The sequence below is a fragment of the Chiloscyllium plagiosum genome, unplaced genomic scaffold (assembly GCF_037043375.1).
Source record: "Chiloscyllium plagiosum isolate Xiang-an unplaced genomic scaffold, Cpla_swu_hap1 HiC_scaffold_10, whole genome shotgun sequence".
NCBI classification, from domain to species: Eukaryota; Metazoa; Chordata; class Chondrichthyes; order Orectolobiformes; family Hemiscylliidae; genus Chiloscyllium; species Chiloscyllium plagiosum.
The window spans coordinates 62,667,819-62,691,104 of NW_028270148.1; the positions used below are offsets into that span (position 1 = coordinate 62,667,819).

Sequence of the window (23,286 nt, forward strand, 5' to 3'; positions counted from 1 at the left end):
TCAGGAGGCTAAGGAAATTCAACATGTCCATAAGGACTCTCACCAATTTTTGTAGTTGCACCATAGAAAGCATTCTATATGGATGCATCACGGCTTGGTACAGCAATTGCTCTGCCCAGGACTGTAAGAAACTACAGAGAATTGTGAACACAGCCCAGTCCATCATGCAAGCGAACCTTCCATCCATTGATGTCATCTACACTTCTCGATGCCTCGGAAGGCAGTCAACATTATCAAAGACCCCTCCCACCCTGGTTATAATCTCTTTCAACCTCTTCCGTCTGGTAGAAGATACAAAAGCTTAAGCACGCGTATAATAACATTGGGGAAGAAGCTGTTCTTGGACTTCTAAATGGACCGCTCAAATTTCAAATCTACTGTTGATCCTGCTTTTTGGACAGCTGTAACTTCATTTTCATTGCTCTGTTTCGTCACTGTGTGATCTTTGTATGTTATGAACTGCCTTGGTTGCACTCAAACAAAACATTTCATTGTACTTAGGTACATGTGATGATAATAAATCAAATCAAACCTTTTTTATTCTGCTCAATGCAGCAAATAGGAATCACTCTAAAAGCTTTGAAGGGAAAATAAAATGTGATCATAGAGCCAGTATTTGTTGCAAAGATTTTATCCTTTGAGACCAAGTCCTGAGTGCTAATCATTGGTAAATGGAATAAGCACTAATATCAAGCATTCACTTTAAGTCTTCCAGGAGTCGACTTTCTTTTTCAATGAATACAGTTCATTTTAATGACAGGTGCTTGACAAGAGTCAAGACTGTCATTACAAAGTTAAGGAGCAAACGAATAGGAGAGAAGAGCAACAGATATTAGATGTATGGTAAGGGGAGATTTGCAAAGGAGATATGGCGGATTTTCCCACTTTGTATTCCTCCATTTTGTATTCCTCCATTTTGTACTCCCTGGGATTCCAACCCTATTACATTGCCCTGAAGTATCCAGGAATTTGAGATGAATCTCTAGAATGTCGTTGCGAGCAAACTTAGGAGCTGATGAATTAGTAGTTAATTCTAATCTGCTTCACTGTTCAGTAAGGTCATGGCTGATTGGTTCCACATTGCTTTCTGCCTTCCATAACTTTAAATTCCCTCACCTAACAAGAATCTATTTACCTCTATTTTAAAATTATTATTCAGCAACCAACAACCCATTGCTTTTTGAGGCAGAGAGTTCCAAAGTTGCAAACCCCCTGAGAAACTAAAATCCCCTTACCTCTGGCCTAAATGGGGAACTGCTGATTTTAAAGTAAATTCTCCAGTTTTGGACTTACCCACAAGATTAAAAATCCTTTCCACGATCACCTTGTCAAGACCATTCAGGATTGTATAAACTTAATCAAATCATCTGTTGCTCTGTTGAATTCTAGTGAAAACAAGCCCCACCTCCCATCCAATCTTTCCTCAAAAGACAATCTACTCATTTCAGTTATCAATCTAGTAAATTTCCTCTGAGCTGCCTTCAAAGCATTATATCCTTCTTTAAATAAGGCGATCAAAACCGCACATAGTATTTAAGATATGGCCTCACCAATAACCTGCATAATTGAAGCATAACATCCTTATTCTTATGTTCAGTTCCTCTATATGGGAAGCATGAGATACAGGGAAACCTGTCAGTCTGGATACGGAATTGGCTGGCCCATAGAAGACAGAAGGTGATGGTAGATGAAACATATTCAGTCTGGAGCTTGGTGACTAGTGGTGTTTGCAGGGATCAGTTCTGGGAACTTTGCTGTTTGTAATTTTTATAAATGACTTGGATGAGGAAGTGGAAGGGTGGGTTAGTAAGTTTGCCAATGACACGAAGGTTAGTGTAGCGGTGGATAGTGTGGAGGGCTGTTGTAGGTTACAACTTGACATTAACAGGATGCAGAACTGGACTGAGAAGTGGCAGATGGAGTTCAACTTGGAAAGGTGTGAAGTCATTTACTTTGTAAGATCGAATTTGAGTGCAGAATACAGGGTGAAAGGCAGGATTCTTGACAGTGTGGAGGAATAGAGGGATCTTGGGAACCCTGTCCATAGAACCCCCAAAATTGCCACCCCAGGTTGATAAGGTTATTAAGGTTGCATATAGTGTGTTGGTTTTCATTAGCAGGGGGATTGCGTTTAAGAGCGGCGAGGTTATGCTGCAACTCTGTAGAGTCCTGATTAGACCGCAATTAGAATATTGTGTTTAGTTCTGGTCGCCTCGTTATAGGAAAGATGTGGAAGCTTTAGAGAGGGTGCAGAGGAGATGTACCAGGGTGCTGCCTGGACTGGAGGACATGTCTTATGAAAAAAGATTGAGAGAACTAGGGTTTTTTTCATTGGAGTGAAGAAGAATGAGAGGTGACTTGATAGAGGTGTACAAGATATTGAGAGGCAGAGATAGAGTGGAGAGCCAGAGACTTTTTCCCATGGCGGAAATGTCTATCATGAGCGGGCATAATTTTCAGGTAATTGGGGGAAAGTTTAGGGGAGATGTTCAGAGGTAAGTTCTTTACTCAGAGAATGGTGGGTGTGTGGAATGCACTGTCAGCGGTAGTAGTAGAGTCAGACACATTAGGGATATCTAAGCAACTATTGGATAGGCACAAGGAAGTTAGTACAATAAAGGATATGTAGGTTTGCCTGATCTTCGAGTAGGCTTGCACAACATCGAGGTCCAAAGGGCTTGTACTGTGCTAAACCGTTCTATGTTTTATGCATAATAGAAGATGTATTCCATTAGCCTTCTTAATTATTTGCTGTACAAGCATTCTAACCTTTAACAACTCATGCACTAGAACACCTAGATCCCTCTGCACCTTTCAATTCTGTAAGTTTTCACTATTTAAATAATACTTTTTTTGAATTGCTCCTGCCAAAGTAAATAATTTCACATTTTCTCACATAATACTACTCCGTCTGTAGGTTTCTACCTACTCACTCAATCTATCTATAATCCATCTGCATCCTTCTTATGTTTTCCCCATAACATACTTTATAACTATCTTGGCATCATGTACAAATCTAGCTACTCTGATTCCTCATCTAAGTCATAGAGTCATACAGCATGGAAACAGACCCTTTGGTCCAACTAGTCTGCGCCCATCATGTTCCCAAAATAAACTAGTCCCAGCTGCCTCCATTTGGCCCATGTCCCTCCAAACCTTTCCTATTCATTTACTTATCTAAATGTCTTTTAAACATTGTAACTGTACCTGCATCCACCCCTTCCTCTGGCAGCTCATTCCACATACAATTTATATAATTGAGAGAGTATTTAGTATCAAATAGAGGGTGCAGCACAGATCCCTGCAAGACCCAACTCACCACAGCCTGCTGATCAAATAAAGAACCGTTTATGCATATGAGCATAAGAACTCGGGGCAGTAGGCGGCAGTTCAGCCTTCTGAGTCTGCTCTACCATTTGAATGATGGCTAATCTTTTGTCACCTTCAAATTCACTTTCCTGCCCGGTCTCCGTAACCTTTTGACTATTCTTAATTAAAAATCTGTCTATCTCTTGCTTAAATTGCATACTGTCTGTTTTCTGACAGTCAGTCAAACTTTTATCCTTCCCAAGATGTTACCTCCAATAGCATGAGCTCCTACTTTGAGCACTAAGAACTTTTTGTCTGGCATCTTGTCAAATCCTTGCTAAAATCCAAGTGCAGTACATCAATCGGCTCCCTGCTAACCACTGCAAATGAATTGGTTAAACTTGATTTCTCTTTCGCAGAGCCATGCTGATTCGATTGTCTTGAATTTTTATAAGTGCTCATTTATAAACTCTAATGTTGATTCTAACATCTTTCCCATGACAGATGTCAAATGAACCTTCTTGCCAGTCTAACAAAATTTTATCAGTATCAAACCAACTGGAAAATTAACATCAACACACCCATTACTTGATTAACCACCTCTTTTAAGATTCCAGGATAAAGTCCACTAGGAACTACAGACTTATCAACCAACAGTTCTATGAATTTGCTCAGTATTGCATCCCAGTGATTATAATTTTACCATGTTCCTTGCTTCCTTTAAGCTCCTAGCTCACAAGAATTGCTGCAATGTTTTTGCACCTCTAAAGTGAAAATTGAAGCATGATCGCATCCTCCATTTCTTTATTTTTTGGTATTAACCAACTGTTTTTACCTTCTAGAGATCCAAAGAACCTGTTGCTAGAAACATAAAACAGATAGCGAGCTTTCTCTTATTTTCCAGTTTATTTCTTCTGTTTAACACTGTTTAACAATGCTGTTCATTGTATTCCGACTAATCATCTGAAATGCCACTCACCTTTGTACAATTATCTGTTTTTTTCCTTAAGTTTGATGCTCTCCCTAATCTGTTTAGTTAACCATAGATAATGGATCACCATTGGAATTTTTCTTTATAGTAGGAATGTACTACTCTGAAATATCCTTTAAAATGTCACTGCTTCTCTACTGACCTATCTCTAGCTTAATATCAGCTTTCATGTCAACATAATTGCCCTTTTTTAAAAGTTTAAAATACTAGTGTTAAACCACTTCTCCACTGTCAACTAGATGTGAAATTCAACCAAGAGATGCCTTGGCATTGAGGTTGTTAATCAATCCTGTCACATTACACAATACCAAATGTGACGGTGCTGTAACTTTATCAAGGTTATTTTGTTCTTAGGTTTTCTTTCTGCCAAAATGTCTACTTTAGTAATGGCAGGGGAGTGGCCAGTTCTCTCAGTTCAGGTTTTTTCTAGTTTGGTTTACTTGCAGCAGCTGCTGGTAGCTCTAGCAGAAGCTGCTGCAGTCAAAAAAGGTTCCATACTTCAGTCAATGATCATTGACTGACTTTTCTCTCTGAAATCTCTCCTGCCTGTAAGATCTGTTTTTTTAATTTACCTTTTGCCAATTGTTTATGGGATAGTATGGGAATTGGAACAGCTCCATAGTTAAGTTGCTGGATCAAGCAGACAAATCTCGTCCAGAAACCCTAGCCACTCTCCCCTACACCAAAGAAATCTCGGAAATGACTGCCAGACTACTCAGACCCCTTGGCATCATGGTAACCCACAAACCTACCAACACACTAAAACAGCAGCTAATGAACTTGAAAGATCTTATACAGACAATGAACAAAACTAATGTCATTTACAAAATACCGTGCAAGGACTGTAACAAACACAACATTGGATAAACAGGCAGAAAACTAGCCACCAGGATACATGAACACCAACTAGCCACAAAAAGACATGACCCTCTCTCACTAGTATCCTCACATACTAATGAGGAAGGACACCATTTCGACTGGGACAACACATCCATCCTCGGACAAGCCAAACAAAGACACGCACGAGAATTCCTATAAGCATGGCATTCCAACGAACTCTATCAATAAACATATCGAGTTAGACCCCACCTACCACCCCCTGAGAAAAGGAACAGGAAATGACTTCACCACAGGAGATGACATCACCAACCCAAAGAAACCCAAACATATAAATAGAAAGCAGGAATTTTCAGCATTGCTTCTCCTGAGGCTCACTGAAGATGTTACCTAGTAGGGTAACGAAATGTCTGGCTATCAGATCCATATTCATTCAGCACTGCATGTGCTATCAATTTAGTTGTGAATAGTTCATGTATTCAGATGCAAAACCTTCAGCTTCTTTTGTTATTTTTTTAAGCATGTAGTCTTGACTACTGGTACATTCTTTGTCTTTTTCTCACAGGGCATAATGAGCAATTTTCCACATTATTGGGTAGATGCCAGAGTTGTAGCTGCACTGGGTCAGAGTGATTTAGGGTGCAGCTAGCATTGGTGAACAACTCTTTTTAGTACCAATGCCAGAATATTGTCAGGATCCACAGCCTTTGCACTATCCATGTTAGATTTATAAAAATGATCGAAGACTGGTAACTGTGATGTCAGGGATCTCAAAAAGAGGAAGCTGGGATTGATCATCTATTTGGCTCATCTGACTGAGTATGGATGCAAATGCTTCAGCCTTTTGTGGTGTTGTACTGGGCTTTGCCATGATCAAAGATGGTAATATATTTTCAGTTAGTTGTGAGTTGTTTAAATGTTCACAATCATGTGAATGAATGTTACAGAACTGCAGAGTTTGGATCTGATCCATTGGTTATGGGTTAATGTTATCATCCCATACATGCACTCTCACACCTTCCCTCTCTCCCTGGTGCTCTCCCCCTCTCTCTAGCACACTTTCTGCCCATCTCTTTTACACATTGGCATTGAAGAGGAAAAGGGCAGCGGGTGGAAGTGGGAAATAAGTTAGCATAGGGATTTGAGAATTAATGGGCAATAGGGTATTAGGTTACAAGGGTGGGGCATAGGGTACTTGTCAGTGTGATGATGGTAAGAGAGGTGAGGGCTGGAGGAATGCTTTATTCCCTTCTGGGGATGCAAGCTATACCTTTGAATCTGGTCCCAGGACGCTTTTGGTCAAGCTGTCTGTGTGAAGGTTCACATTTTCCTCATGTCTGTATGGGTTTCCTCCAGGTGCTCTGGTTTCCTCCCACAGTCCAAAGTTGTGCAGTTTAGGTGAATTGACCGTGCTAAATTGCCCATAATGTTCAGGGATGTGTAGGCTAGGTGCATTAGTCAGGGGAAATGTATAGTAATATGGTAGGGGAATGGGTCTGGGTTGGATACTGTTTGGAGGGTCGGTGTGGACTTCTTGGGTCAAATAGCCTGTTTCCACACTGCAGTAATTCTAAAATGTTCTTCTAAGAGCTGATTTTAATCCCTTCTGAAATGGCCTGCAAAAACCATTTAGTATCCAGCCAGTGATTCCCACATCCTATGAATGAATTTAAAAAAGGAAAATACTGTCTGCCTTTTCAGTATAATTTGTTTTGAATTTGTCTGAAATTTTCAAATTTGCAATTTCAGTTGTTTATTTTTGGGGATTCCTCAATTTGCATGTTCAATTTATTTTATTCTTCAGGTAGAACAATTGTTAGAGAGCTATCTTCAAGATGTTGGGATCCAGGAGGACCAGTTTTTGGAAGCCTGCAATTCCCCACTTGCACAGTCTGAATCATTTCAGGTAAAGAAGCAAATTCTCAGTCACATATTTGGATTAAAATTCTCAGCCTAAATGTTTCAAGGTAATACGTTGACTGCTAGGACTGATATTTTGTGAAATGCACATTTTCTGTAAGATGGTAAGAACATGAAGTAATTGGCACATTTTTTCATTATTATAATTTTGGTTTTCATTAAATACATTTTCTCTTGCTCTGTGCAAAGGATTACTCCTTTAAGAAAACCCTTGTCCCAGAGAACTGAAGCATGATTTTCACAAAATATCTGCTGGTGTGAATAAGCAACTTTTTATTCTGTTGATTAGTTCACAGAAATTGCTTTGATCATGAAACACCCTCACAACTGGACTAAACGCCTGACTGTCGGACGTTGCCAGCTTTGCGAAATGAAGTTTAACAGGATATTGAAATGTTCAGAATCAGCAAACAGAGCAGATCTCAATTAAACAATTAAACATTATGCTTGCAGATGCTATTCAGAAACAATACTATTTGGAAATGCCGTTTGCTTTCCATTGTATGACATCTGTGTTACAAAAATTATGCATCAATTGGCTAATCCTTCACTTCACCACATCATCCAGCCAAGTATGTGATCGCAGGCTAATCTTAACTCTGGATTTGTCAGATCCCAGAACAAAGCCTGGCTTGATGGATCCTAACATTGTTACTTATCTACTATGGAAGTCAATAACTGAACACATTCACAAGTCTGTAAATATTTAAGGAAATATTCACCCAGTAAAGAAAGATTCTGACATTCCAGGATGGAAGAGGGAAACAGGGAAGATTCTGATGCGTACGAACTGTTTTGGGTTTTTTTTTTGTCTGAACTCGACTTTGTAGCCTTGAGGGTAATCCTTCCCTTTACGGCATTGTGGGTAAACTGTCAGAACATGGATTGCAGTGGTTCAAAAAGGCAGCTCAACACCATCTAGGGCAACAAGGGATAGGCAATAAATGCTGACCAGCCAATAATGTCCACATCACATAAGTGAATAAAAAAAACATTGTAATGACTGCCCACTCAGATGAGAAACCTCAGTTCATTAAGATTCTGACAGAATACCCACAAATCATTATACCCCTGTGTGAGTAGATTGAACTGGCTATATTTTTTATTCGTTCTCTTCTCACCTTTGTTGGTCACAGGGAGTCCATTCCTCATGGATAGCTTATCCAGTTCCAGTGTAGTTATGCTTTCTAAAGAGCCAATCTAACCAGCCTTTTTTTTTCCTTTGGCCCAACAAGTCCACACTGACCCTCTGAAGAGTAACCATTCAGACCCATTCCCCTACCCTGTTATTCTACATTTACCCTGACTAATGCACCTAACCTGAACACTATGGGCAATTTAGCTTGGCCAATTCACCTTACTTGCACGTCTTTGGACTGTGGGAGGAAACCGGAGTACCCAGAGGAAACCAACAAAGACATGGCAAGCATGTGCGAACTCCACACAGACAGTTGCCCGAGGCTGGAATTGAACCTGGGTCCCTGTGAAGCAGCAGTGCTAACTATTGAGCCACTGTGTCTTTCTTGGGTTAAGGAAGGAATGAGTTTAATAAAATACAAGAAAAAGATAATAATATGGAACACAGAAACGAGGAATGAGGAAATACATAATAGTTAGAAAAAAGATATATGAATCAAACTTTGGCTTATCCATGAAGAATAGGTGGAGAAATGTTGCTGCATTAAGTTAGGTCATTCCATTCGTGCTAACCTCAGCAGTTGAGCATTTGGTGTGAAGATTGTTGGTTCTCCAATTTACACAAAAGAGTTGTCCTTTTCCCTTTTCAGTGGTGCTTTGCTGATTTGTGACTCAAGAGTCATAGAGCTGTACAGCATGGAAACAGACCCTTCGGTCCAACTCATCCATACCGATCAGATATCTCAACCCAATGCAGTCCCACCTGTCAGCACTCAGCCCATCACCCTCCAAACTCTTCCTATTCATCTATTCATATGGGTGCCTTTTAAATGTTGCAATTGTACTAGCCTTCACCACTTCCTCTGCCAACCCATTCCACAGACGCACCACCCTCTGCATGAAACATTGGCCCCTTAGGTCTCTCTTATATCTTTATCCTCTCACCCTAAACCCATACACTCTAGTTCTGGACCCCAGCCGTCACCCCCACCTCCAAGGAAAAGGCTTTGTCTATTTACTCTATCCATGCCCCTCATGATTTTGTAAACCACTATAAGGTCACCCCTCAGCCTATGATGCTCCAGAGAAAACAGCTGAAAATGTGTTGCTGGAAAAGCGCAGCAGGTCAGGCAGCATCCAAGGAGCAGGAGAATCGACATTTCAGGCATGAGCCCTTCTTCAGGAATGTTGGATTCCTGAAGAAGGGCTCATGCCCGAAACGTCGATTCTCCTGCTCCTTGGATGCTGCCTGACCTGCTGCGCTTTTCTAGTAACACATTTTCAGCTCTGATCTCCAGCATCTGCAGTCCTCACTTTCTCCAGGGAAAACAGCCCTAGCTTATTCAACCTTTCCCTATAGCTCAAATCCTCCAATCCTGGCAACATCCCTGTAAACCTTTTTTGAACTATTCCAAGTTTCACAACATCCTTCCAATAGGACGGAGACCAGAATTGCACGCAATATTCCAAAAGTGGCCTAACCAATGTCCTGTACGGCCTCAACATGACCTCCCAAACTCCCAATAAATGAAAGCATCAAACGCCTTCTTCACTATCCTATCTACCTATGACTCCACTTTCAAGGAGCTATGAACCTGCACTCCAAGGTCTCTTTGTTCAGCAACACTCCCTAGGACCTTACCATTAAGTATATAAGTCCTGCTAAGATTTGTTTTCCCAAAATGCAGCACCTTGCATTTATCTAAATTCAACTCCATCTGCCACACCCTTTGGCCCATCTGATCAAGATCCCGTTGTAATCTGAGGTAATCTTCTTCACCATCCACTACACCTCCAATTTTGGTGTCATCTGCAAACTTACTAACTATACCTCTTATGCTCACATCCAAATCATTTATATAAATGATGAGATGTGATGGACCCTGCACTGATCCTTGTGGCACTGCACTGGCCACAGGGCTCGGGTCTGAAAAACAATCCTCCGCCACCATCCTCTGTCTTCCAGCTTTGAGTCAGTTCAGTATCCAAATGGGTGGTTCTCCCTGAGATCTAACTTTGTTAACCAGCCTCCCATGGGGAACCTTGTCGAACGCCTTACTGAAGTCCATATAGATCATGGAGGAGAAAGTGAGGTCTGCAGATGCTGGAGATCAGAGCTAAAAATGTGTTGCTGGAACAGCGCAGCAGGTCAGGCAGCATCCAGGGAACAGGAGAATCGATGTTTCGGGCATAAGCCCTTCTTCCTGAAGAAGGGCTTATGCCCAAAACGTCGATTCTCCTGTTCCATGGATGCTGCCTGACCTGCTGCGCTGTTCCAGCAACACATTTTCAGCTCCATACAAATCATATCTACCGCTCTAACCTCATGAATCCTCTTTGATACTTTTTCAAAAAACTCAAACAAGTTTGTTAGACATGATTTCCCACGTGCAAAGCCATGTTATCTATCCCTAATCAGTCCTTGCCTTTTCAAATACATGTAAATCCTGACACTCACGATTTCCTCCAACAACTTGCCCACCACTGATGTCAGGCTCGTTGGTCTATAGTTCCCTGGTTTGTCCTTACCAACTTTTTAAAGTAGTGGCACCACGTTAGCCAACCTCCAGACTTTCGGCACCTCACCTGTGACTACCGATGATACAAATATCTCAGCAAAAGGCCAAGCAATCACTTCCCTAGCTTCCCACAGAGGTCTAGAGTACACCTGATCAGGTCCTGGGGATTTATCCACTTTTATGCATTTCAAGACATCCAGCACTTCCTCCTCTGTAATATGGACATTTTTCAAGATGTCACCATCTATTTCCCGACGTTCTATATCTTCTATGTCCTTTTTCACAATAAACACAAATGCAAAATATTTGTTTAGTATCTCCCCCATCTCCTGCAGCTCCACACAAAGGCCGCCTTGCTGATCTTTGAGGGGCCCTATTCTTTCTCTAGTTACCTTTTTGTCCTTAATGTATTAGTAAAAATCCTTTGGATTCTCCTTAACTCTACTTGCCAAAGCTATCTCTCCTGATTTGCCCTCCTGATTTCCCTCTTAAGTACACTCCTATTGCCTTTATATTCGTCTAAGGACTCACTCAATCTATCTTGCCTAAACCTGACATATGCTTTCTATTTTTTCCTCAATTTCTTTTGTCATCCAACATTCCCTACACCTACCAGCCTTTCCTCTCACCCTAACAGGAATATACTTTCTCTGGACTCTCATTACCTGATTTCTGAAGGTTTCCCAATTTCCAGCCATCCCTTTACCTTTGAACGTCTGCCCCCAATGAGCTTTTGAAAGTTCTTGCCTAATACCGTCAAAATTGTCCTTTATCCAAATTAGAACTTCAACTTTTAGACTTGCTTCTAGCAATCAGCAAGAGGGACTTTTTCTTTTGCTTGCAAGTATGGAGTGCCTAGTGAATGTTCTTCAGCTGTGAATTCACAGCATAAACCAGCCCATTTGAACTAAAACACTAGACTAGCACACTGAGGTCTGCATTGCAGTTGGTTTTGGAATTCCGTCTCTTAGAAATGCTTGCAAAGTCTTGTCAAATGTAAAAGGAACTTAAGAACAAAATGGTGAGAACTTTATAGTGTTTTGGTGCAGATGAATCTGGGTGTCTTCGTGCATGAATTGCAGAAAACTAGTATGCAGATACAGCAGGCAATAAGGAAGGCAAGTTAAAGTTTAGAATTTATTGTTAAAGGAGTATAAAAATAGGCGAGTGTTACTGCAACTGTACAAGGCATTAGTGAGACCGCACCTGGAATAATTTTGGTCCCCTTAATTAAAGAGGGATGTAATTGTATTGGAGGTAGTTCAAAGGAGGCTTACTCGATTGATTCCAGATGGCCGGTGGGGGCTGGTGGTGTTTTTCACATGAAGAGAGGGAATGAGAGCAAAGGCTTGTTCTGTCTAGTTTAGAAGAATGTGAGGAGATCTAATTGAAGTATATAAGATGCTGAAGGGGGTTGAACAAGTAGATATAGAAAGGATGTTTCCTCATTTGGGGCTGTCTAGCACAAGGGGTCATAATGATTGTAGGTTTGCTTACTGAGCTGGGAGGTTCGTTTTCAGATGTTTCGTCACCATACCAGGTAACGTCTTCAGTGAGCCTCCAGACAAAGGGGTCATAATTTTAGGATAAGGGGTAGCAGATTCTAAACAGATGTGTGGAGAAATTACTTCCCTCAAAGAGTCATGAATCTGTGGAATTCACTACCTCAAAATACAATAGATGATGGGACACTGAGTAAATTTAAGGAGGAGATAGACAGATTTTTAATACATAATGAGTTGAAGGGTTATGGAGAGCAAGAAGGAAAGTGGAGGTTAAGCTGAGATAAGATCAGCCATGATTGTATTAAATGGTATGCTCAAAAGGATGAATTGTCTATTCCTGCTCCAATTTCTTATGTTCTTATTAAAAAACAAAGAACGTCAAATACTGGAAATCTAAAATGGAAACAGTTTCTCCAGAAATTTTTGCTTCTAATGTCTTTATGTTGTGTATTCTTATAAGGGCAAAACACAAACATTTCTTTTGTGCAGAACTGTTTTCTTTTATCTTATACCATGCCCACGGTTTGGGATATAATTCACAAGGGGATGGTTTCTGCTGAGGTGGTAAATGATCCAATTATCACTGCAATCTAAAGAGATTGCAGTTCAATTTTTGCATCTTTTTTTTTTGAAGTCTCTCAGTCTGAAGTTCTTTGACATTCTCTATGTCCAACATTCCATAGGTCCTCTCGGGACTAAATACAATCCACACAGTAATTTTCCAGACAGTCACTAATGTGCATTCTCCGAATTTAATTTCTTAGTCATCTTTGAATTTTTTATGAACAAAAACCTTAGAAGTTCTGTACATTGGTAAGTAATTGAGCATTATGATCCATTGTTATAATATGTACAAACATATGGATTAAGAGCAGAAGTAGGTCATTCAGCCCCTAACTGTTCCAACATTCAATAAGATCATAGCTTTGCGTTTCGAATTCTATATTCCCATCTACCCTAAAAATCTTTTATTTAACAATAATCTGTCTACTTCTGCCTTAAAAGTATTCAATTACATCACTTCCATTACTTCATGACTAAGTCTCTTCAGGATCTACTCGGCTCACCTCACATGAGAAAGACAGAATGCCCAAAAAAATAGTGTGTTCCATTACCAACCTGGCTGGAAACCCATATCCAGTGGGTTCATCTACTTGCAGTCTGAAAACTAAATTCAAACTCAATCTTAGAACCCGCTGTATATGAACCTCATGGATAATAAGCAAAATAATCTTCCAAAATGAAGAACTGGTGTTGTTGCCCATGAACTCAGGCACTTTAACATTGATATCACTGCCCTGCTGGAGACATGAAGAGCAGGTGAAGGGCAATTGAGGGAAGAAGGTGATGCTTATATCTTCTGGAGAAGAAAACCCAGATTAACCCACAACACATGGAACTGGATTCACTATCACAAACAAACCTGTCAGCTGACTTTCAGAATCCGTATCAACGATCACTTCATGACTCTCCATCTACAACTTGCCAAGAACAAGCAGGCAATGGTTACTCCAATCCTTGATGCCATAGATGAGTCCAACGAAGGCTTTTACTTAATCCTGGACACCATACTCACCAGCATCCCTAAGGAACATAGTATTTTCAAACTTGGGGACTTCAATGTCAGAGTTGGAAACAATGCCCAACATTTTAAAGGAACCATGAAAAAGGAAGGAATCAGGAATTCCAACTCTTAACGGGATTGTCCTGCTCATCAAATGTGTGGAACACCAGTTGGTCATCACTAACACACTGTTCTGTCAAAGAGAGAAGTTCATGATGTCCTGGAGGCATCCATGATCAAAGCACTGGCATATGATCAACTACATCATTGTTCGATCCTGAGACACAAGGGATGCCCTCAACACCAAGCCAATGACCAGTTCAGACAACAGCTGAATAGACCACCAGCTCATCTGTCCTCAATGTTCATCAAATGAATCCAGAAACAGCTGAAGATGAAGAAACAGTTTAAAAAAAAAGCTTTAAGAGCCAGCAGACTAGTGAACTTTGAATAATGACTTCATCAAATTTCCAAGGACTTCACTTTAATTGAGTTGAAGAAATGTGGGAAGTGCTGAAACCAGCCATTGTCTCATGCTGTGAAGAAACCATCAGTTAAAAGCCCAGGATTCACCAAGATGAGAATGACGACATTATCCAAGATCTCATCAACAAAAAGAGGAAAGTTCTCCATGTCAGCAATAAAACATCAACAGCAAGGCAAAAAGGAGAAACCATCAAATAGCTAAGTCAGAGTACAAAGAAGAATGAGATAAATCAAGAACCAATGGTGGATTGAGAAAGCTAAGAAGCTGCAAGTCCTTGTTGGTAAGAATGACACCTGAGGCTTCTTCATTGATACCAAGGCAATTTTTGGACTCCTCACCCTTGACCTCAAAATAGTTCAGAGTAAGAATTGAACCCTTTTGAGAGACAGAGAAAACATCATCCTCCAATAGAGAGACCTCTTTAAAGAACTCCTAAGTCATGATAGAATTCCTGCCATGGACGTGTTGAGGAATCTCCAACTCACCATCAAAGATGATATTATATACATCAAAGAATGTAAAAGCGACAGACATGGATGGGATTCCAGCAGAGATGTTCAAACTTGGAGGAGCAGTGCTAATCTCTATCAACTGTTTCTGAAAATCTGGGGCAAAGAAGAATCCTCGCTGGGCTGCTTCTCTGACACTCTGAGGAAATCCATCCTGAAAGCCAGTGTGGCTTCCAACCAAACCGTGGAACAATGGACATGATTTTCATTGCTCGGCAACTCCAAGAGAAGTGCTAGGAGTTGACCTTCATCAATCTGACCAAGGCTTTTGACTCAGTGAGTCAGAACGTGCTATGGAAGCCCCCGTCAAAGGCTGGCTGTCCGGTGAAATTCATCAACATCCTCTATCTCCTCCATGACAAGATATCTACAACAGTGTACACCAAAGGTCATATGGCAAAATAGAAGTCAAGATGGGAGTCGAGCAGGAATCTCTAATAGCTCCACCTGGAAATGACACAACCAACTCTAGCAGACCGAGTCACATAAATAGTAAGCAGGACAGAACACCAGTGCTTCACTGGAGGTGCACTGATGATGTTACCCTAGAATGGTGATGAAATGTCTGCGAACAAACTTAACAACTCAGTGAACAAGTCAACAACCCAGTCCCTCTCAGTCCCAGCCCCATATCCTAACTCCATAATCCTACACCCATCATGGTAAATCCACTTAGTCTGCACATCCTGGACACTATGGGGTGATTTAACATGGCCAATTCACTTAACCTTATGTCTTCCAGAGTGTTGATACTGGTGTAACTGGGATTGCCAAGAACAATGCTGATTAACATATTATGTATAACATATTCCACATGAGTCTTATACATGTTAAGACCTTAAGCTGGGCAGCTAGTTAGGCCATGCTGCCTGTGCCATTTGACAATTGTACATTCGTTTGTGGTAAGGTTATCTCGCCCTCATAAATGTATCTTAAGTTTTCCCGTATCTGCCAAAGTATTGATGATCCATTGGTACTGCAGTCATCATTTCTAATTTGAGAGATTTAATTACAGATTGATCAAATTATTAATCGTCCAGTCATTGCTCTGATTTACCTATGTCAGATCTTGGTCTACACTACGCTGTCTGCCTTGGAGCATTGTCTGTCTGTTTTCCAAGAAGTCCTTAATGTTTGGTCCACATTACCAAATCAATAGAATTTACTACTGAGTTCTCCATATTGGATGCAATAGCGACATCATTGACCAGTTTGCATTTCAGTCGAGCTTTATTCTGAACTGTGGGTGTGCAGCCAATAACCACCCACCACCATTGAACCAAGCCACCTGTGTTATCACTTGTTTTACCAAAGCTTATGCAATGCTGAACCAAACATTCTCAGGCCAGTCAACATGGTGCATCATTACAGGTATCAGCTCATGGTGTACATTATCACATACCATTGTTTTTACATTACCAGTTGTAGAGAAATGCGGTGGCCATGCAGACAACAATTACATGTGAAGTCATAAGTTTCATCATAATACAATAACCTTGTTGCTCATTCCTTCTTCTACACTAGCACTGAGGAAATCATCCCAAATCATGCATAATGGATGTTTCTCTATTAGACAAATTGCTCTTAGTCCATACAGCGAGCAGTTCCATTGTATATGTATCCGTCCTTGGGAGATACTTGGAAAGCACAGTTCCCACAACACATAGCACTACCAAGGTTAGCATGATTCAATTACTTCCATTAATCAGTATTCTGGAAAATATAAATCAATCAGTGAATTGCTCCAGTTGCAGCTGGTGATCATTTCTTTTATGTCTACGAACACACATATTGTTAATTATGATCACTATAGTATCCTATCCATTGTAGCACAAATTGTAGCTCCTCCAACATGATCTTTACCATGATCTTTACCATGATCTTATCTTCTACAGTGGATATCTCAGCCTGTTCCATTCCTGCCTCTACTTATCTGTTATGTGAGTGGCTGGTCCCAAGTTTCTTTTCTCAGTTTGTGCAGCTACTTGCATGGCTTTCTTACCAATCATTTAACTCGTTCACTTGCAGGTCTTACTTCTTCGCTACCAGTCACACCAACCCTTGCAATTTCATTGTATCACGAACTGTCATGAACCCAGATAGTGTTGATCCATTTGATACTGGATGTTATCCAAAGTCACATCAGGATATTAGACAACAGAGCTGACCATCCCTGTGCCATCACCTGGATGGCTTCAGCTAATGTTCTGGTTAATGTTCAATTGATTTGCTGTACCATACCTAAGCTTTGTGAAAGGTAGGGGATGTGAAATTTCATTTGATTCCTAGCAACCTACTTCAATTTACTTCATAAATATATAAGAGGTAGGAGGATAGGCCATTCAGCCTCAGGCCTCAACTTTTTGATCTTTCAAAGGTATCTACCTCCACTTCAAATACTGAATTCCAGACATAGACTGTTCTCTGGGAGAAAAATACAATTGTATCTCTTTTAAATGAATGCCCCTTATTCTATAACTATGTCCGCACAGTTCATGGACATAGTTTACAAGTAGAAGCATCTACTCTGTCAAATTCCTTCAGAATCTTTATATTTCAGTAAGGTCATTCCTTGTTGTTCTAAATGCCAATGAATAAAGACCTAGCCTGTTTAGCTTTTTTGATAAGTTAATCCTTGTCAGCTTGTTGAATCTCTTATGAACCGCCTCCAATGCCAGTATATATATATTAAATTCAGGGACCAAAACTGTACATGGTATTCCAAGTGTAGCTCATCAACAACATATACTGCTGTAATATGACTTTGCTATTTTTAAACTTCCTAGTAATAAAGGTGACTTCTTAATTACTTGCTGCAAATTAATTACTCCTTAATTCTTAGTCAGTCATCCTGTAAAATGTATTCCCTAATCTCAATTCATCAGTATCAGTATTCCCATCTTGGAATATCTCTTCTAACATTATCCCAGCAACATCTGTCACTGAACAGTTTCATGTGGGATAGACTTGCACCTACCTTGTAGGATGGTCAATAATAACTAAACTAAGTTTTTCTCCAACATGGTAGGAGTGATCTTGTGAAACCTATTTGTAGCTGCTTCCATGGCCCCTTTGGTCAGGGTTGTTGCAATTTGAGAATTTTGACTGATTTTTCCGAGTTACTTTGGGCACACACCAGGCATTGCTGACAGTGTTTTGTTTCTTCCCATTGCTTACCAATACAAGCATCAGCCTAAGTTCCCAAACATGGCTTCCTACGTAAGGTGTTCACTTCCATGGTATATTTTCACAAAGTAATGCTGAATACAGTGTGATGCTACCACCCTTTCCTATTTTCACCAGATGTTATTGGCACCTTTTACCACTCCTTATTCTTTCCAACACTTGTTTCCTCCTATTCTTTATACCTTTGTAAATGTATCATGCTTACTTACTCCAAACAAATTGTTACTGCTGCCACCTGATGCTCAGTCTGTTGTATTGCCTTCTTAGCTGCCTTAGTTACTTAATTGATTAAAGTCTATTCCTTTTTGATTGCTTAAACCTTTGTCAGTGCTGCCTATATTGGTAGTCTAATAGCCTCCACTAATTCTTTAATTACTTTGTCATTCTGTATATACCCTCCTCCTGAGGTGACAGACCTCCTTCAATTTCATGTTATCATGTAAACATGTAAAATCCAAAGGCTTACCTACTGTCTATATAAATGCTAGATTGTTATCACATTATGTAATAATCTTGACCTAACATTTCAACTGTTTTCAAGGTTGTATTCTTCTCTCCACCGCACCTAATGATGGAGATAGTCACTACCTATCTGTGATGTCATTGCCCACCTACAAATTACTTTGCTCAGTAACATTCTATAACAGAAGTTATTGCTAATCCTTTACGATTAGCATTTAGACACAAAGGCTTCAACTAACAAATGAAATTAACTTATAATATCCAGTAGTTCACTTTTCCTTAAACTGTATTTGATTTGTGGATATTTCTTATTATTCCTCTTAGAGTTCCCAAACATTTAATTGTTCCAATCCAAACTTAATCCCATATATACTAGTTATTTTATCTGCCATTCCCTTAATTATAAACATATAAATTCCAAATTCATGTAGTCAGTCGAGTTAAACCCTGATAGATTATTTCCAAGTCACAAAAAAAAATTGATTTTCACTTCGACATCAGACACCTCATTACCATTATATATCATTCACAAGTCTCAGAGAACTTTTATTGTCCAATAAAAGATGCTTACAATATTCTTAAAATTGAAATCAATCTATTCTATTTAATCCCTCCCACTGAATCAAAGAAAAACCTGAAAAATGACTCCTCATTTTCTTGTTAAGAACCTTATAGCCCCTAAGACTGAGTATTGAATTTCACAACTTTAGACCTGAACTCATGAGGTCTGTCCTCCATTTCACTTACATTTTCCCATTACTATCCCACAGCAAATATGCTTGTCTTGTTTATGCCTTGTTTACTTTGCTATCAGTTAAGAATACCCACTTTCATCCTTCTACATCTTAATTTAGACCCATTTTATTATCTATTTCTCTTTTACCCCAGTTAGGAGTCTTTTTTTCTGCACTGGCCTGCTGCATCATCTGTTCCCCTCGCTCTTCATCTGCTTTCTGTCTAAACTACAAATGACACCATTTTCCAAAGCTTTGAAGTCCTGATGAAGTGTCATATCGGACTTGAACAGTTAACTCTGTATTATACTTCATGGATGCTGCCATGTTACGTTTTCTGTTTTCCCACAGGTATAGTCTGTATTTCAGCCAAGTCTCTCAGTATCTTTTTGATATTACAGCTCCTCCACTTATAGCTTGACTTTGCATTTCTGTGTTTCCCATTTGCTTTTCCAATCTGACTAAAACTTTAACCCTTAACTAACTAACTTCCACCTCTTGAGCCATCCCTTAAATTTTTCTTTGCCATAGGAATATACTTATTTTGAGTATTCTGAAATATTCCCTTAAATGTCTGCCCCTTCATCTTTATTGGTCTATCCCCAAGCCTCATATTATTGTGCATTTCAGCTGGCTCAGCCTTCATGCCTTCATTGTTGCCTGTATTTAAGCTTAAAATACTGCTCTTAGACCACTTTTCTTCTTTTCAAGCCAGATTTAAAATTCAGTCATATTGGGGTCCCTGCCACATAGGTTTGGCTTTACTCTGAGATAATTAATTTTTCACCCAAGCCAATTCTATGTCCGAATCTCCTGAACTAAGGTTATCTCTATTGTTGTACCAATGCCAAAGTACCTCACTACTTTTACTTAGATTGCTATTCTTCTTTAATGTCAAATATCCCCCAATATTTAGGACCCAATCTCTACTTTTAACACACATAATAAAACATGCCTTAATCAAGAAAAGCATGAACTCTCTCACACTAAGCAAAAGGATTGGAAGTATTTCAGTACGTTCATTATTTCTTTTATCCCAGTAATATCCTTAAAAATACGAAACCCCAGTGAAGATTCCTCAAGCCATTGCTCAAACTGGCTTAGATTAGATTCCCTACAGTGTAGAAATAGGCCCTTCGGCCCAACCAGTCCACACCGACCCTCCCGAAGAGTAACCCACCCAGATCCATTTCCCTCTGACTAATGCACCTAACACTACGGGTAATTTAGCATGGCTAATTCACCTGACTTGCACATCTTTGGACTGTAGGAGGAAACCGGAGCACCCCAAGGCTGGAATCGAACCTTAGACCCTGGTGCTGTGAGGCAGCAGTGCTAACCACTAAGCTCCAGTTACTACCTCAGCTGTTCGAGTTTTGTTCTGGCAATTCTTTGTACATTCTCCAGATGTTTTGTCCGTTGTATCTCTTCCTGACACACCTAAAACAAACTGACAATAAACTTAACTTTCAAACTAATGCAAGTTCCGTATACAGAGGAACCTCAATTATCTGAATATCAATTATCTAAATTTCGGATTATCCAAAGAAGGTCTCAAGGTCCCGATAGAAACATTACATCAAAGAGGTGTTTCCAACACTGATCGCGTCTTTTGTTTACAATAATTAAAAATGAACTCGGCTTACTGAAATGCTGCCGACAACCATTCTGGACATGATGGGAGCCCAGGCACCGTCTCCAAATGACTGACCACCAGCCCTCTAGTCTGGCTGCCCCAGAGGGGGTTGGAGCGCATGGGGTGTGTGGTTGGAGGTGGGGGCAGATGGTGGTAGGATTGGGGGGCCAGAGGGAGCACGGGGTTGGGGGCAAATGGGGAGGCAGGGACGGGTGCTGCTGCCTAGTCTCCTGAACGGGAAGCGGACTTACAAGTGCTCACTGTGCCAGTCCCATTGAACTGATTGCGGGGCGGAGAAGGAGGCTTCAGCAATGCTGCAGGTCCCTTACACACAGGTGTGTGTCTGCTCAGAAACAAACCCTGAGACAGAGAGAGGGAGCAAGACTGGCAGAGCGAGGAAAAAGGAAACTTCAGAAAACTCCGAACCCCAGAGGAGAGGCATTGAATCAATTAACCAAATAATCAATTATCTGAATGAAATACTGCCCGCCCATCTCGTTTGGATAATCGAGGTTCCACTGTACTTACTTGTCAGCAGTATTGGATTTCTTTCTCATGAGTTTAACTTCCCTACTTCTGATGTCTGGCATATCTACATTCTGGCGTCTCCTGAATTTTTCTATCTCTGTATGTTCCTGGATCCCTGTCGTTAGACAACAACATAGTTTTTTTCTCTACCTTTAATATACTAATCCATCAACTTCCAAGGGTTGTAAAATATCATTAAAAAGTATGTGTACCAACAGGTTTACAGATCTCCCCTCCACCAACTGCTCAAAACAACTCTTAAAAACAAAACTCCAGCCTTAATAACCTTAATAACAGAAAAAAAATCAGTAATTTAAATTAAAAGGTATATGATGTTCCTTATACTGGTTATCTTTGATGACATAAATTATTTCCCCAGAGTACTCCTTTGGACAGTACTCCTGAGTTTTGCCAGAGGAATTTGCTTAATTGAATTACTCGGACATAAAATGACAAGCAAGCAGTGTGATTTATTTAAAAGACAAGTAACTATAAATTAATGCAAGAAATGATCTGTTGAAATATTATGGTAAAACACTCTTCTTAGATTTTTCATCTGAAATCCCTTATTTCTAAAAATATTCTTACAATGTTATTGAAGCCAACTCAATTAAGATATAAATCTGTTTTAGGTAGCATTCTTCTGATAGATTTTGTTGGTTTACACCAAGTTTGGATTATTCCTCAGAAGTACATCGTGACCTCTTACTCCTTGAGTGTTGTTTTGTACAATCTATCTGTTTGACACTTTGTAATCTGACTCTCATTAAGCAAGTCTGTGTGAGCTGTTTGTGTTTGGGTAAACAAGCATTCCATGTGTTCGGTTGTAAATGGCTGTAATCTGAAGTAGTAATGTAAGATGCAGTAAAATTGGTTCCTTTTGTTTTGGCAAAATACCACAGGGGTTTAGATAATATTTTTGTACATAGGTTTGACTGAGAAAGCAATATTTTAACCAGGAGGCTAACAACTGTTTTGTGTCAGATTAGTAGGGAATCTAGGTCAGATGGATACTATAGGAAATAAAGAACTGCTTTGTATTTAGAGAGGCAACAAGTGGTAGCTTTATTTTCTAATATATGGACAATAGTGAAATGTATATTTCACTTTTGTTTAGTCTAAAGTAGCTTATTCATCTGTATTAATGTAAGGGAAGCCATTAACTGGCCTCATAATCTATATCTTAATTAGCTAATAGCACAAATCATTTCACTTATTGAACTTAGAAGAATCACATGGCAGCACACAATAATATTTTAGTAATTGATATACACAGAAAAGGTCATGTCCACTTTCTTTCATTTTCTCATCCCCTCCTTCAAAATTTGCCTGCTCGCTATTCACTCACCCTCTGTTCCCGCCTGCATGCATTTCAGTTATTTTTACAAGTGAGAATTGATCCTTTGTAGTCAGCTAGTTCAGCCCTGGAATTTATTACACAATGTTCATTTTGAGCATAGTCTTTTCTGAAGAAAAAGATCTCTTGACATAAAAGGGGAATAAAAGATATTTCATTTTCGTCACAGCTTACTGACCCAAGCTCTTGTTCTGATTATTTGCTATCTCCTATTATCGAGGCAATTCATCACTGGAAATTGATGGATTCCTTTGTGGATTTTTTTTGTGTTGTTCCCCACTCCAAACAAGAACATGTAAATTACTTTATTTCTACACGTAGTGTTTTTGGAGGAGGCAGTGTAGTGATAATATCACTGTACATAAGTTAATGCTTTGGAAACACAGATTCATGGCAGTGGATGGAATTTAATTCCGAATAATAAATCTAGAGTTAAAAGCTGTCTTCATCAATAACGATCCCAGAATCATTGTCAATTGTTGCAAAAACTCATCTGGTTCACTAATTTCCTTTCAAGGGAGGGAATTTATTCTTATGTGATCTGGCCTACATGTGACAGCACATCCTCAGCAAAGTGGTTGGCTCTTAATTTCCCTCTGAAATTG

The 23,286-nt window shown here is 39.8% G+C and overlaps 1 protein-coding gene across 5 annotated transcripts in view; it reads left to right on the top strand.

The window, feature by feature from the left end:
* cfap36 (cilia and flagella associated protein 36) overlaps window positions 1–23,286 on the top strand; it is a 133,105-nt gene that overhangs the window by 19,782 nt on the left and 90,037 nt on the right. For 4 of the 5 annotated variants that reach the window (XR_015758453.1, XR_006312539.2, XM_043696015.2 and 1 more), the window contains exon 3: window positions 6,942–7,043. The exons of the other annotated variant lie outside the window; for it this stretch is intronic. Coding sequence is in view for 2 of the 4 variants with exons in the window: in XM_043696015.2 (XP_043551950.2) it covers window positions 6,942–7,043 (102 nt within the window). In the remaining 2 variants the exon portion in view is untranslated. The remainder of the gene's footprint in view (window positions 1–6,941; window positions 7,044–23,286) is intronic. 5 annotated transcript variants of the gene reach the window in all.